The sequence below is a fragment of the Nomascus leucogenys genome, chromosome 12 (genome assembly GCF_006542625.1).
Source record: "Nomascus leucogenys isolate Asia chromosome 12, Asia_NLE_v1, whole genome shotgun sequence".
Classification (NCBI taxonomy): Eukaryota; Metazoa; Chordata; class Mammalia; order Primates; family Hylobatidae; genus Nomascus; species Nomascus leucogenys.
In genome coordinates this window covers 22,054,947-22,068,118 of record NC_044392.1, presented here as the reverse complement: position 1 = coordinate 22,068,118, position 13,172 = coordinate 22,054,947, and the positions used below count along the sequence as shown (strand labels likewise).

General features: G+C 39.1%; 1 protein-coding gene across 3 annotated transcripts in view; it reads left to right on the top strand.

Moving 5' to 3' along the window:
* TDRD5 (tudor domain containing 5) overlaps nt 1-12,190 on the top strand; it is a 108,279-nt gene extending 96,089 nt beyond the window's left edge. For all 3 annotated transcript variants that reach the window (XM_003258959.1, XM_030823187.1, XM_003258957.4), the window contains one exon: nt 11,614-12,190. In XM_003258959.1, coding sequence (XP_003259007.1) covers nt 11,614-11,861 — 248 coding nt within the window. In that variant the 3' untranslated portion in view covers nt 11,862-12,190. The remainder of the gene's footprint in view (nt 1-11,613) is intronic.
* The last annotated feature ends 982 nt before the right edge of the window (nt 12,191-13,172 follow it).

Sequence of the window (13,172 nt, the reverse complement as noted above, 5' to 3'; positions counted from 1 at the left end):
TTTATAGCCTACGGTATGCTCTACTTTTGTAAATGCTTTATCTCTACTTTAGAACAATGTATATAGTCTGATGATAGGTAAAGTATTTCATAATATCAAGTCAAGGTGATGAATAGTGTTGTTTGAATCTTCTATATCCTTACTAGTTTTCTAATTGTTCAGTCAATTATTGCGGGATAATTGTTGAACTCTCTAATATAGTTGTTGATTTGTCTTTTTCTTTTTTCTGTTTTAACAGGTTTTGCTTCAAGAACTTTGACGCTCTGTTAATTAGGGTTATTATGCTCTCTGGATGAATCAATCCATTTATCATTATTAATTTACTCTTTATCCTTCATAATATTCTTTGCTTTGAAATCTATTTAGTTGATATGGATAAAGACACTCCAAATTTCTTTTGATTTGCATTTGCAGGGCATATTATTGCCATCCTTTCACTTTTAACCTATCTGTATCTCTATACTTAAAATAGGTTTCTTGGCTGGGTGCTGTGGCTCATGCCTGTAATCCCAGCATTTTGAGAGACCAAGGCAGGAGGGTCACTTGACCCCAGGAGTTTGAGATATGCCTGTGCAACACAGTGAGACCCTGTCTGTACTATGTTAAAGCAACCACTAAAAAAGAACAAAACTCCCAAGCCAATAAAGGAGATAAAGATGGAATTAAAAAAACCTCACTTTAAAGGTAGGAAAAGAGAAAAAAGGGCATATGACCAAATGGACAAATAGCAAAATAATGTATTTGTTTTTTAAATTAGGAAATTTAAAAAAAATAGCAAAATAATGTATTTTAACCCAAGCATATCAATTGTCACCTTAAGTTGTCCAAAGATTCCAATTAAAAGACATCGTCAAGATTGATAAAAATGCAAAACCACACCATGTGTTTACAAAATTTTATCTATCTACATTTTTATGTTTTTGAAATGGGGTCTCTCTCTGCTGCCCAGACTGGAATGCATTGCTGCAATCACCACTCATTGCAGGCTCAACCTCCTGGGTTCAAGTGATCTTCCTGCTTCAGTCTCTCAAGCAGCTAGGTGCACACCAGCACACCCGGCTAGTTTTTTAAAAAATTTTGTACAGACAAAATATTGTATATATCTTTAAATTGTCTCCTTCAAATGATATCACTTTAGGTATAACATTAAAACTTTTCCTTTTTCCCATGCCAGCCTTTTAGCTATTGTCATTTTACTTTTTAAATACGTTGTAAACCTCACAGTCCGATTCTTGGATTGGATATCAAAAATATCCAGTTCTTGTTATTTTTGCTTTATAGTCAATTATCTTTTAAAGAAATTAAAAATGAGAAAAGTCTTTTATGTTTACTCACATATTTTCCATTCCAGTGTTCTTCATTCCAATGTATAAATTGGGGTTCAGCAAACTTTTTCTGTAAAGAGCCAAAAAGTAAATCTTTTCAGCTTCGTAGGCCATATGATCTGTGGCAATTATTCAGCTCTGCTGTTATAGCATGAAAACAGCCACAGACAATAGGTAAATGAATGACAGTAGCTGTGTTCCAATAAAACTTTATTTATAAAATCAGGTGGATTTGGTCCACAGGGCCAAAAAAAAATTAATTTTTCTTCTGTCACCGTTAGCCCCATTTTCTTGTAACTGTAGTTGTAACCCATTTTCTTGTAACTGTAGACCACTGGATGTTGTTCTATTGCTCACTGATACATTTCTTACTCTCAGTCTTTACTGTGTCTCATTTGAGTTCGTTTCTACTACTATGTCTCCAAGTGTACCAGTCTTGTTCAGTTTCTGATTCAGTGTGTTTTTCTTTTTCTTTTTTTTTTTTTTTTAAGACAGAGTCTCGTTCTGTCGCCCAAGCTGGAGTGCAGTGGTGCAATTTCGGCTCACTGCAACCTCTGCCTCCCAAGTTCAAGCTATTCTCCCACCTCAGCCTCCCGAGTAGCTGCGATTACAGGCTTGTGCCACTACGTCCAGCTAATTTTTAAAATTTTGGGTAGAGACAGGGTTTCACTGTGTTGGCTAGGCTGGTCTCGAACTCCTGACCTCAGGTGATCTGCCTGCCTCTGCCTCCCAGAAGTGCTGGGATTACAGGCGTGAGCCATGGCACCTGGCCCAGTGTGTTTTTCTTCTCTAGAGGTTTGACTTGGGTCTTGTTTATATCTTCGGTTTTTTTCCACATTATAGTCAGGTTTTTCTGTCTTCTTGAATAGAGTGCTCTTTAAACAACTGTTTTAATATCCATGTCTTATGATTCTATCATATATATAACTTTTGAATTCTATCTATGTCATTTCTGAATCTGTTTATATTGATTTTTTTCTCCTGATTACAGGTCATATACATTCTTTGTATCTGGTAATTTTTTATGGAATGCCAGACACTGAATTTTACATTGTTGGCTTAATTTCTTTTTATTATTATTACTGTACCTAAGTTCTGGGATACATGAGCAGAATGTGCAGGTTTGTTACATAGGTATACACATGCCATGGTGGTTTACTGCACCCATCAACCTGTCATCTACGTTAGGTATTTGTCTTAATGCTATCCCTTCACTTGCCCCCCACCCCCTGACAGGCCCCAAATGTGTGATGTTCCCCTCTCTGTGCCCATGTTCTTATTGTTTAACTCCCACTTATGAGTGAGAACATGCGGTGTTTGGATTTCTGTTCCTGTGTTAGCTGAGAATGATGGTTTCCAGCTTCATCCATGTCCCTGCAAAGGACATGAACTCATTCTTTTTTATGGCTGCATAGTATTCCATGGTGTATATGTGTGTTGGCTTAATTTCTTCCCTTTCTCCTTTTCTTCCTGTCTTTTTTTTTGGGGGTGGAGAGATGCAGTTTAATTTCCCAATTTTTTTTTTTCTTTCAGTGTTCCTTTTAGGTTTATTAGGCTGGTCTGGAAAAGCCTGTGGTCTACGTCTGGTTCGGCTCTGCTATTTTGGCAATACCTAATACACCTTCTGAGATTATTGATGGACTTGATGTTGCATGTGTTAGGATGTCTTTCCACTGTGGCTGGTGAGAACACAAACTGTTTTGTCCCAACATAAGATCTAATGATTAGTCTGCCTGTTCCTTTCTGGTAGTTTTTCCCTGGCCTTGGTAGTTTGCTGACACACACAGGAGTCAGATGACTACTCATTCCAAGACTCAAGGAGACCTCTCAGCAGATCCTCAGTTTCTTCTCTCTCTCTCTCTGCAGCTGCCTCCTCTCTGGTACTTTATATCCACAAATTTTAGACGACTGGCCTTTCTGAATTCTGAACTCTCTTTTCTCAACTCAGTAAGACTACCTGGTTCAGTCTGGATTCCTCCTTCTCATACTACAGCCTGAAAATTCTTTTCAGGCAGTGAGCTAAAGCACTTACAGTTTTCCTTCTCTCAGGGTCACTGTCCTGGGATGCTTGTTCAATGTCTGAAAGCTGTTGTTTCATACATTTTGTCCAGTTTTCCAGTTGTGTAAGGCAAGAGAGTAAATATTCTTGTCGAAAAACACCGTGACTGAAAGCAGAAATTTTGCTACTCTTAAATCTTTGGCCATCAGAGAAATGCAAATCAAAACCACAGTGAGATACCATCTCACACCAGTTAGAATGGCCATCATTAAAAAATCAGGAAACAACAGGTGCTGGAGAGGATGTGGAGAAATAGGAACACTTTTACACTGTTGGTGGGACTGTAAACTAGTTCAACCATTGTGGAAGTCAGTGTGGCGATTCCTCAGGGATCTCGAACTAGAAATACCATTTGACCCAGCCATCCCATTACTGGGCATATACCCAAAGGACTATAAATCATGCTGCTATAAAGACACATGCACACGTATGTTTATTGCGGCACTATTCACAATAGCAAAGAGTTGGAACCAACCCAAATGTCCAACAACGATAGACTGGATTAAGAAAATGTGGCACATATACACCATGGAATACTATGCAGCCATAAAAAATGATGAGTTTGTGTCCTTTGTAGGGACATGGATGAAACTGGAAAACATCATTCTCAGTAAACTATCGCAAGGACAAAAAACCAAACACCGCATGTTCTCACTCATAGGTGGGAATTGAACAATGAGAACTCATGGACACAGGAAGGGGAACATCACACTCCGGGGACTGTTGTGGGGTGGGGGGAGGGGGGAGGGACAGCATTAGGAGATACACCTAATGCTAAATGACGAGTTAATGGGTGCAGGAAATCAACATGGCACATGGATACATATGTAACAAACCTGCACATTGTGCACATGTACCCTAAAACCCTAAAGTATAATAAAAAAAAGAAAAGAAAGAAATCTTTGGTCATGTGTTCCTGCTTTTCATACCTTTTAATATCCAAGCTCACCTAAGACTTCCTGTAAAATCACATTATGTAATTAAAAAATATTCTTTTTCCTCTCTAATAGACACTATAGTTTTATGATCAGAATTTCACTTTTTAGAATACGCTGTCAAATCCTCCTCGAACATAACTCATCACAAAAGTGTAGAACATTATCACATGTTACTCTGCTAGATGCTAAAAATGCAAAGATGAATAAAATAATGGATTATGCCTCCATTTTCTCTGAATTTTTTGAAATCTATGTTTTTAAGATCTAGAACAGTGCTATTCAAAATGTGGTCTACATACTGGTGCCAATTTGAAGGGTTTGCAGCAGTGGACTGCACTGTAAGGAGTTTGTTTCAGAGTATTCAAGCAGCTATGTTGCTGAACACGTTGCTTAGCTCACCTGAATTTTTTTTTTAAGCAGGACTTTCTTGAAGGAAGCAATGTGTTGGTTTAGATGCCAGAAAAAGGGCCTTCTTTCATTGTAGGCAGGTAATAAGCCGTTTATAGACCAGCTATGAGTACACATCTCAGAGTGCTTAGCATCCCCTTCCTTGGCTATTAGGAAATTTCAAGCATCACAGGTCCAGCCATTTTATTTAAATGCTTATTTCTTCTTAATTAAAACTAATTACTTCAGCATTTATTTTATTTCATTTATTTTTTTATTATACTTTAAGTTTTAGGGTACATGTATACAGCGTGCAGGTTTGTTACATATGTATACAGGTGCCATGTTGTTGTGCTACACCCATTAATTCATCATTTACATTAGGTATATCTCCTAATGCTATCCCTCCCCTCTTCCCCCACCTACAACAGGCCCTGGTGTGTGATGTTCCCCATCCTGTGTCCAAATGTTCTCATTGTTCAATTCCCAGCTATGAGTGAGAACATGTGGTGTTTGGTTTTCTATCCTTGCGATAGTTTGCTCAGAATGATGGTTTCCAGCTTCATCCATGTCCCTACAAAGGACATGAACTCATCCTTTTTTATGGCTGCATAGTATTGCATGGTGTATATGTGCCACATTTTCTTAATCGGGTCTATCATTGATGGACATTTGGGTTGGTTCCAAGTCTTTGCTATTGTGAATAGTGCTGCAACAAACATATGTGTGCATGTGTCTTTATAGCAGCATGATTTATAATCCTTTGGGTATATACCCAGTGATGGGATGACTGGGTCAAACGGTATTTCTAGTTCTACATTCTTGGGGGATCGCCACACTGTCTTCCACAATGGTTGAACTAGTTTACAGTCCCACCAACAGTGAAAAAGTGTTCCTATTTCTCCACATCCTCTCCAGCACCTGTTGTTTCCTGACTTTTTAATGATCGTCATTCTAACTGGTATGAGATGTTATCTCATTGTGGTTTTGATTTGCATTTCTCTGATGGCCAGTGATGATGAGCATTTTTTTATGTGTCTGTTAGCTGCATAGATATCTTCATTTGAGAAGTGTCTGTTCATATCTTTCACCCACTTTTTGATGGGGTTGATTTTTTCTTGTAAATTTGTTTAAGTTCTTTGTAGACTCTGGATATTAGCCCTTTGTCAGATGGGTAGATTGCAAAAATTTTCTCCCATTCTGTAGGTTGCCTGTTCACTCTGATGGTAGTTTCTTTTGCTGTGCAGAAGCTCTTTAATTAGATCCCATTTGTCAATTTTGACTTTTGTTACCATTGCTTTTGGTGTTTTAGACATGAAGTCCTTGCCCACGCCTATGTCCTGAATGGTATTGCCTAGGTTTTCTTCTAGGGTTTTTATGGTTTTAGGTCTAACATGTAAGTCTTTAATCCATCTTGAATTAATTTTTGTGTAAAGTGTAAGGAAGGGATCTAGTTTCAGCTTTCTACGTATGGCTAGCCAGTTTTCCCAGCACCATTTATTAAATAGGGAATCCTTTCCCCATTTCTTGTTTGTGTCAGGTTTGTCTAAGATCAGATGGTTATAGATGTGTGGTATTATTTCTGAGCCCTCTGTTCTGTTCCATTGGTCTATATCTCTGTTTTGGTACCAGTACCATGCTGTTTTGGTTATTGTAGCCTTGGTATAGTTTGAAGTCAGGTAGTGTGAAGCCTCCAGCCGTGTTCTTTTGGCTTAGGATTGTCTTGGCAATGTGGGCTCTTTTTTTGGTTCCATATGAACTTTAAAGTAGTTTTTTCCAATTCTGTGAAGAAGGTCATTGGTAGCTTGATGGGGATGGCATTGAATCTATAAATTACCTTGGGCAGTATGGCCATTTTCATGATATTGATTCTTCCTGTCCATGTGCATGGAATGTTCTTCCATTTGTTTGTATCCTCTTTTATTTTGTTGAGCAGTGGTTTGTAGTTATCCTTGAAGAGGTCCTTCACATCCCTTGTAAGTTGGATTCCTAGGTATTTTATTCTCTTTGAAGCAATTGTGAATGGGAGTTCACTCATGATTTGGCTCTCTGTTTGTCTGTTATTGGTGTATAAGAATGCTTGCGATTTTTGCACATTGATTTTGTATCCTGAGACTTTGCTGAAGTTGCTTATCAGCTTAAGGAGATTTTGGGCTAAGATGATTGGGTTTTCTAAATATACAATCTTGTCATCTGCAAACAGGGACAATTTGACTTCCTCTTTTCCTAATTGAATACCCTTTATTTCCTTCTCCTGCCTGATTGCCCTGGCCAGAACTTCCAACACTATGTTGAATAGGAGTGGTGAGAGAGGGCATCCCTATCTTGTACCAGTTTTCAAAGGGAATGCTTCCAGTTTTTGCCCATTCAGTATGACATTGGCTGTGGGTTTATCATAAATAGCTCTTATTATTTTGAGATACATCCCATTAATACCTAATTTATTGAGCATTTTTAGCATGAAGGGCTGTTGAATTTTGTCAAAGGCCTTTTCTGCATCTGTTGAGATAATCATGTGGTTTTTGTCTTTGGTTCTGTTTATATGATGAATTATGTTTATTGATTTGCATATGTTGAACCAGCTTTGCATTCCAGGGATGAAGCCAACTTGATCGTGGTGGATAAGCTTTTTGATGTGCTGCTGGATTTGGTTTGCCAGTATTGAGGATTTTTGCATTGATGTTCATCAGGGATATTGGTCTAAAATTCTCTTTTTTTGTTGTGTCTCTGCCAGGCTTTGGTATCAGGATGATGCTGGCCTCATAAAATGAGTTAGGGAGGATTCCCTCTTTTTCTATTGATTGAAATAGTTTCAGAAGGAATGGTACCAGCTCCCCTTTGTACCTCTGGTAGAATTCGGCTGTGAATTCGTCTGGTCATGGACTTTTTTTGGTTGGTAGGCTATTAATTATTGCCTCAGTTTCAGAGCCTGTTATTGGTCTATACAGGGATTCAACTTCTTCCTGGTTTAGTCTTGGGAGGGTGTATGTGTCCAGGAATTTATCCATTTCTTCTAGATTTTCTAGTTTATTTGCATAGAGGTGTTTGTAGTATTCTCTGATGGTAGTTTGTATTTCTGTGGGATCAGTGGTGATATCCCCTTTTTCATTTTTTATTGAATCTATTTGATTCTTCTCTCTTTTGTTCTTTATTAGTCTTGCTAGTGTTCTGTCTACTTTGTTAACCTTTTCAAAAAACCAGCTCCTGGATTCATTGATTTTTTTGAAGGGTTTTTTGTGTCTCTATCTCCTTCAGTTCTGCTCTGATCTTAGTTATTTCTTGCCTCCTGCTAGCTTTTGAATGTGTTTGCTCTTGCTTCTCTAGTTCTTTTAATTGTGGTGTTAGGGTGTCAATTTTAGATCTTTCCTGCTTTCTCTTGTGGGCATTTAGTGCTATAAATTTCCCTCTACACACTGCTTTAAATGTGTCCCAGCGATTCTGGTATGTTGTGTCTTTATTCTCATGGGTTTCAAAGAACATCTGTATTTCTGCCTTCATTTTGTTATGTACCCAGTAGTCATTCAGGAGCACGTTGTTCAGTTTCCATGTAGTTGAGCAGTTTTGAGTGAGTTTCTTAATCCTGAGTTCTAATTTGATTGCACTGTGGTCTCAGAGACAGTTTGTTATAATTTCTGTTCTTTTACCTTTGCTGAGGAGTGCTTTACTTCCAACTATGTGATCAGTTTTGGAATAGGTGTGATGTGGTGCTGAGAAGAACATATATTCTGTTGATTTGGGGTGGAGAGTTCTGTAGATGTCTTTTAGGTCTGCTTGGTGTAGAGTTCAATTCCTGGATATACTTGTTAACTTTCTGTGTCATTGATCTGTCTAATGTTGACAGTGGGGTGTTAAAGTCTCCCATTATTATTGTGTGGGGGTCTAAGTCTCTTTGTGGGTCTCTACGGACTTGCTTTATGAATCTAGGTGCTCCTGTATTAGGTGCATATATATTTAGGATAGTTAGCTCTTCTTGTTGAATTGATCCCTTTACCATTATGTAATGGCCTTCTTTGTCTCTTCTGATCTTTGTTGGCTTAAAGTCTGTTTTATCAGAGACTAGGATTGCAACCCCTGCTTTTTTTTTTGTTTTCCATTTGCTTGGTAGATCTTCCTCCATCCCTTTATTTTGAGCCTATATGTGTCTCTGCACATGAGATGGGTCTCCTGAATGCAGCACACTGATGAGTCTTGATTCTTTATCCAGTTTTCTAGTCTGTGTCTTTTAATTGGAGCATTTAGCCCATTTACATTTAAGGTTAATATTGTTATGTGTGAATTTGATCCTGTCATTATGATGTTAGCTGGTTATTTTGCTCGTTAGTTGATGCAGTTTCTTCCTAGCCTTGATGGTCTTTACAATTTGGCATGTTTTTGCAGTGGCTGGTACCAGTTGTTCCTTTCCATGTTTAGTGCTTCCTTTAAGAGCTCTTGTAAGGCAGGCCTGGTGGTGACAAAATCTCTCAGCATTTGTTTGTCTGTAAAGGATTTTATTTCTCCTTCATTTATGATTATGAAGCTTAGTTTGGCTGGATATGAAATTCTAGGTTGAAAATTCTTTTCTTTAAGAATGTGGAATATTATCCCCCACTCTCTTCTGGCTTGTAGAGTTTGTGCAGAGAGAACCACTGTTAGTCTGATGGGCTTCCCTTTGTGGGTAACCTGACCTTTCTCTCTGGCTGCCCTTAACATTTTTTCCTTCAACTTTGATGAATCTGACAATTATGTTTCTTAGAGTTGCTCTTCTCAAGGAGTATCTTTGTTGTGTTCTCTGTATTTCCTGAATCTGAATGTTGGCCTGCCTTGCTAGGTTGGGGAAGTTCTCCTGGATAATATCCTGCAGAGTGTTTTCCAACTTGGTTCCATTCTCCCCGTCACTTTCAGGTACACCAATCAGATGTAGATTTGGTCTTTTCACATAGTCCCATATTTCTTGGAGGCTTTGTTCGTTTCTTTTTACTCTTTTTTCTCTAAACTTCTCTTCTCACTTCATTTCATTCATTTGATCTTCAATCACTGATACCCTTTCTTCCAGTTGATCGAATCAGCTACTGAAGCTTGTGCACGCATCACGCAGTTCTCATGCCATGGTTTTCAGCTCCATCAGGTCATTTAAGGTCTTCTCTATGCTGTTTATTTTAGTTAGCTATTCATCTAATCTTTTTTCAAGGTTTTTAGCTTCTTTGCGATGGGTTTGAACATCCTCCTTTAGCTCGGAGAATGTTATTACTGATCGTCTGAAACCTTCTTCTCTCAACTTGTCAAAGTCATTCTCCATCCAGCTTTGTTCCATTGCTGGCAAGGAGCTGCGTTCCTTTGGAGGAGAAGAGGCACTCTGATTTTTAGAATTTTCAGCTTTTCTGGTCTGGTTTCTCCCCATCTTTGTGGTTTTATCTACCTTTGGTCTTTGATGATGGTGATGTACAGATGGGGTTTTGGTGTGGATGTCCTTTCTGTTTGTTAGTTTTCCTTCTAAGAGTCAGGACCCTCAGCTGCAGGTCTGTTGGAGTTTGCTGGAGGTCCACTCCAGACCCTGTTTGCCTGGGTATCACCAGCGGAGGCTGCAGAACAGCAAATATTGCAGAATGGCAAATGTTGCTGCCTGATCCTTCCTCTAGAAGCTTCACCTCAGAGGGGCACCCGGCTGTATGAGGTGTCAGTTGGCCCCTACTAGAAAGTGACTCCCAGTTAGGCTACTCAGGGGTCAGGGACCCACTTGAGGAGGCAGTCTGTCCGTTCTCAGATCTCAAACTCCATGCTGGGGGAACCACTACTCTCTTCAAAGCTGTCAGCCAGGGACATTTAAGTCTGCAGAAGTGTCTGCTGCCTTTTGTTCAGCTGTGCCCTGCTCCCAGAGGTGGAGTCTACAGAGGCAGGTGGGCCTCCTTGAGCTGTGGTGGGCTCCACCCAATTCGAGCATCCTGGCTACTTTGTTTACCTACTCAAGCCTCAGCAATGGAGGGCGCCCCTCCCCCAGCCTCGCTGCCACCTTGCAGTTCAATCTCAGACTGCTGTGCTAGCAGTAAGTGAGGCTTTGTGGGCATGGGACCCTCCGAGCCAGGCATGGGATATAAACCTCCTGGTGTGCCATTTGCTAAGACTGTTGAAAAAGCTCAGTATTAGGGTAGGAGTGACCCGATTTTCCAGCTGCCATCTGTCATGGCTTCCCTTAGCTAGGAAAGGGAATTCCCTGACCCCTTGCGCTTCCCTGGTGAGGCGATGCCTCGCCCTGCTTTGGCTCACACTCCATGGGCTGCCCCCACTGTCCTGCACCCACTGTCCAACAAGCCCCAGTGAGATAAACCCAGTACCTCAGTTGGAAATGTAGAAATCACCCATCTTCTGCGTCACACTGGGAGCTGTAGACTGGAGCTGTTCCTATTCGGCCATCTTAGAACCTCTAGGCATTTATTTTATGGCTGATAACTGGTTTGGGGGACCTCTTAGCAACCACAGTCTAGGATGGTTTTATTTTTTACCCTAGCACAGACTTGGAATTGGAAGAACTCTGGCAATAGAGAGAACGCCTGTGGGACACCATTTAGCTTAGTGCTGGAAGGAAATAGAAGCACTTATGGGCTCTTCTCTGAGATTTCTGTTATATCCAATTTATTTTTATGACATTCCTGGAAATAAAGAATCCCTTCATTGTTCATAAGTATATTTTCCCTCTCTCACTTACCTTCATCCTGACAAGATTTATTTTATCTCAGTTCATGATTCCCCATTTCCTTTCCATTTGTTGGCTGGTTTCTAAGTCTCATCTTCTCTGATTAGCCATTGGTAATTGTCGCTACCTAACAGAAAATGATTGTAACACATATTAGTATAGAACTAGAATGGGGAAGAGAAGGCAATGAGTATGAGTACCCCTTGAAAAGATGTTTGTGTACTCTTTCTTTTCCAGTGGAAAGCTCACCAGAGATCCTAAAGAATGAAGATTTTTCTAGCAGCCGTGCTATTACATTGTACAAAGACAAGAGTCAAGAATCCATGGACCAGCTGTCTTTGATTTTGTCTTATGAGTGCCAGATTTCTCAGAAGCTCTACATTCCTCGAAGTACAGCCACTGCTGCCTTAGGTGCTGCTGCACGGTTAGCTACATCCAGGAGCCTCCTACACTGGTACCCCAGTGTGAAAAGGATGGAAGCATGAGGGAGGGAGAGAGGGAGGGACAAAAACAGAATCCAGCCGCTTAGGCCTTGATGAACTCCCAGGCCAAAATGAGGAGGTATTGAAGCAAAATAGTATCTTGATCGTTGATACTTTTGGCTTTCTGTGACTATATGTTAGCTTTATTATGCTAACAGTCTACTTTGATGTGTAAGTATTGATATTTACTGTTAATCTTGATTTTTCTTGATTTTATTTTATTCTGTGTCATTTTGTTCACCTTTGTTTTTAATGTAGTTTAAAGGAATTTTTTTGTGTTTCTGTTTTTCTTGTACATTATCATGACTGATAAATGAAAATTGAAAAACTAATATTTGTGATCCATATTTGGCAAGACAAAATCGTCTCACATTCCTATCTCCAGAAAAAAAGGATGTCTGACTCTTAGGGCTGCTTTCTAACTTGAAGTCTTCTATATCATAGAGCATCATTATGCCTTTGAAATACTGGGATCAATAAGAAAATCTACACCCTGAAGCTTTGGTCATACAAATACTTTTATATTTCAAAAAAATTAAGCTGTTTGTTTGCAGTAAAGGCAATTTCTGAAATGTAGCTGAGCCATCTCTATAATTATCACAGTTCCCAAGAGCCTTAATGTAGCAATCGTTCAACATTGGCATTGTTTAAGCATTTATATAACATGACATTCTCTGAGGTCAAATTCTGTGAAATGTGATACGGTAGTCTATTGAGTTCATAGTATAAATCATCAAAAAAGACTGAAGGTGAAATTTTAAAATGTGAGTAATGCTAGTAAATTTTTTTACCACACTTATACCCAGATTTTAAAAATATTTTACTCACAGAATTAACTCCCAAAACAGAATCATTTCTTAGAAGTAAAATCTGAGAAAGAGATGTAAATAGCATGCTTCATGTAACAAGGTTCTCACCCACATAGCTACTCTTCTAAGGCCTCCTTTTTCTGGCATTAAATGACAGAGCTGATCTCCTGGTTCCTCTCTCTTTTTCTACAATAAGGAATTTCTCCTCTTTCCTTCTCAACTACTTAATTAGCAAAATATCCACTAAGGAAGGGAGTAGGAGGGGGGTAAATACAGAAATATGTTCAGAGTATTATCATGAGACAAAGGCAGACCAAAAGTCTTTACTGATCATTTTCTGTTTAAAAGCCTTAGAGAAAACATGTTTAAATGTTGTACAATTTAAAGGCTCAGATTCACCTCTAATTCCAATATATCTATAAGAATAATATAAGGATACAGTAATTGACAAAAAAAGACAAAAGTAATCTGGAAACATCACGGATAGTTAATCCAGCTGATGAAA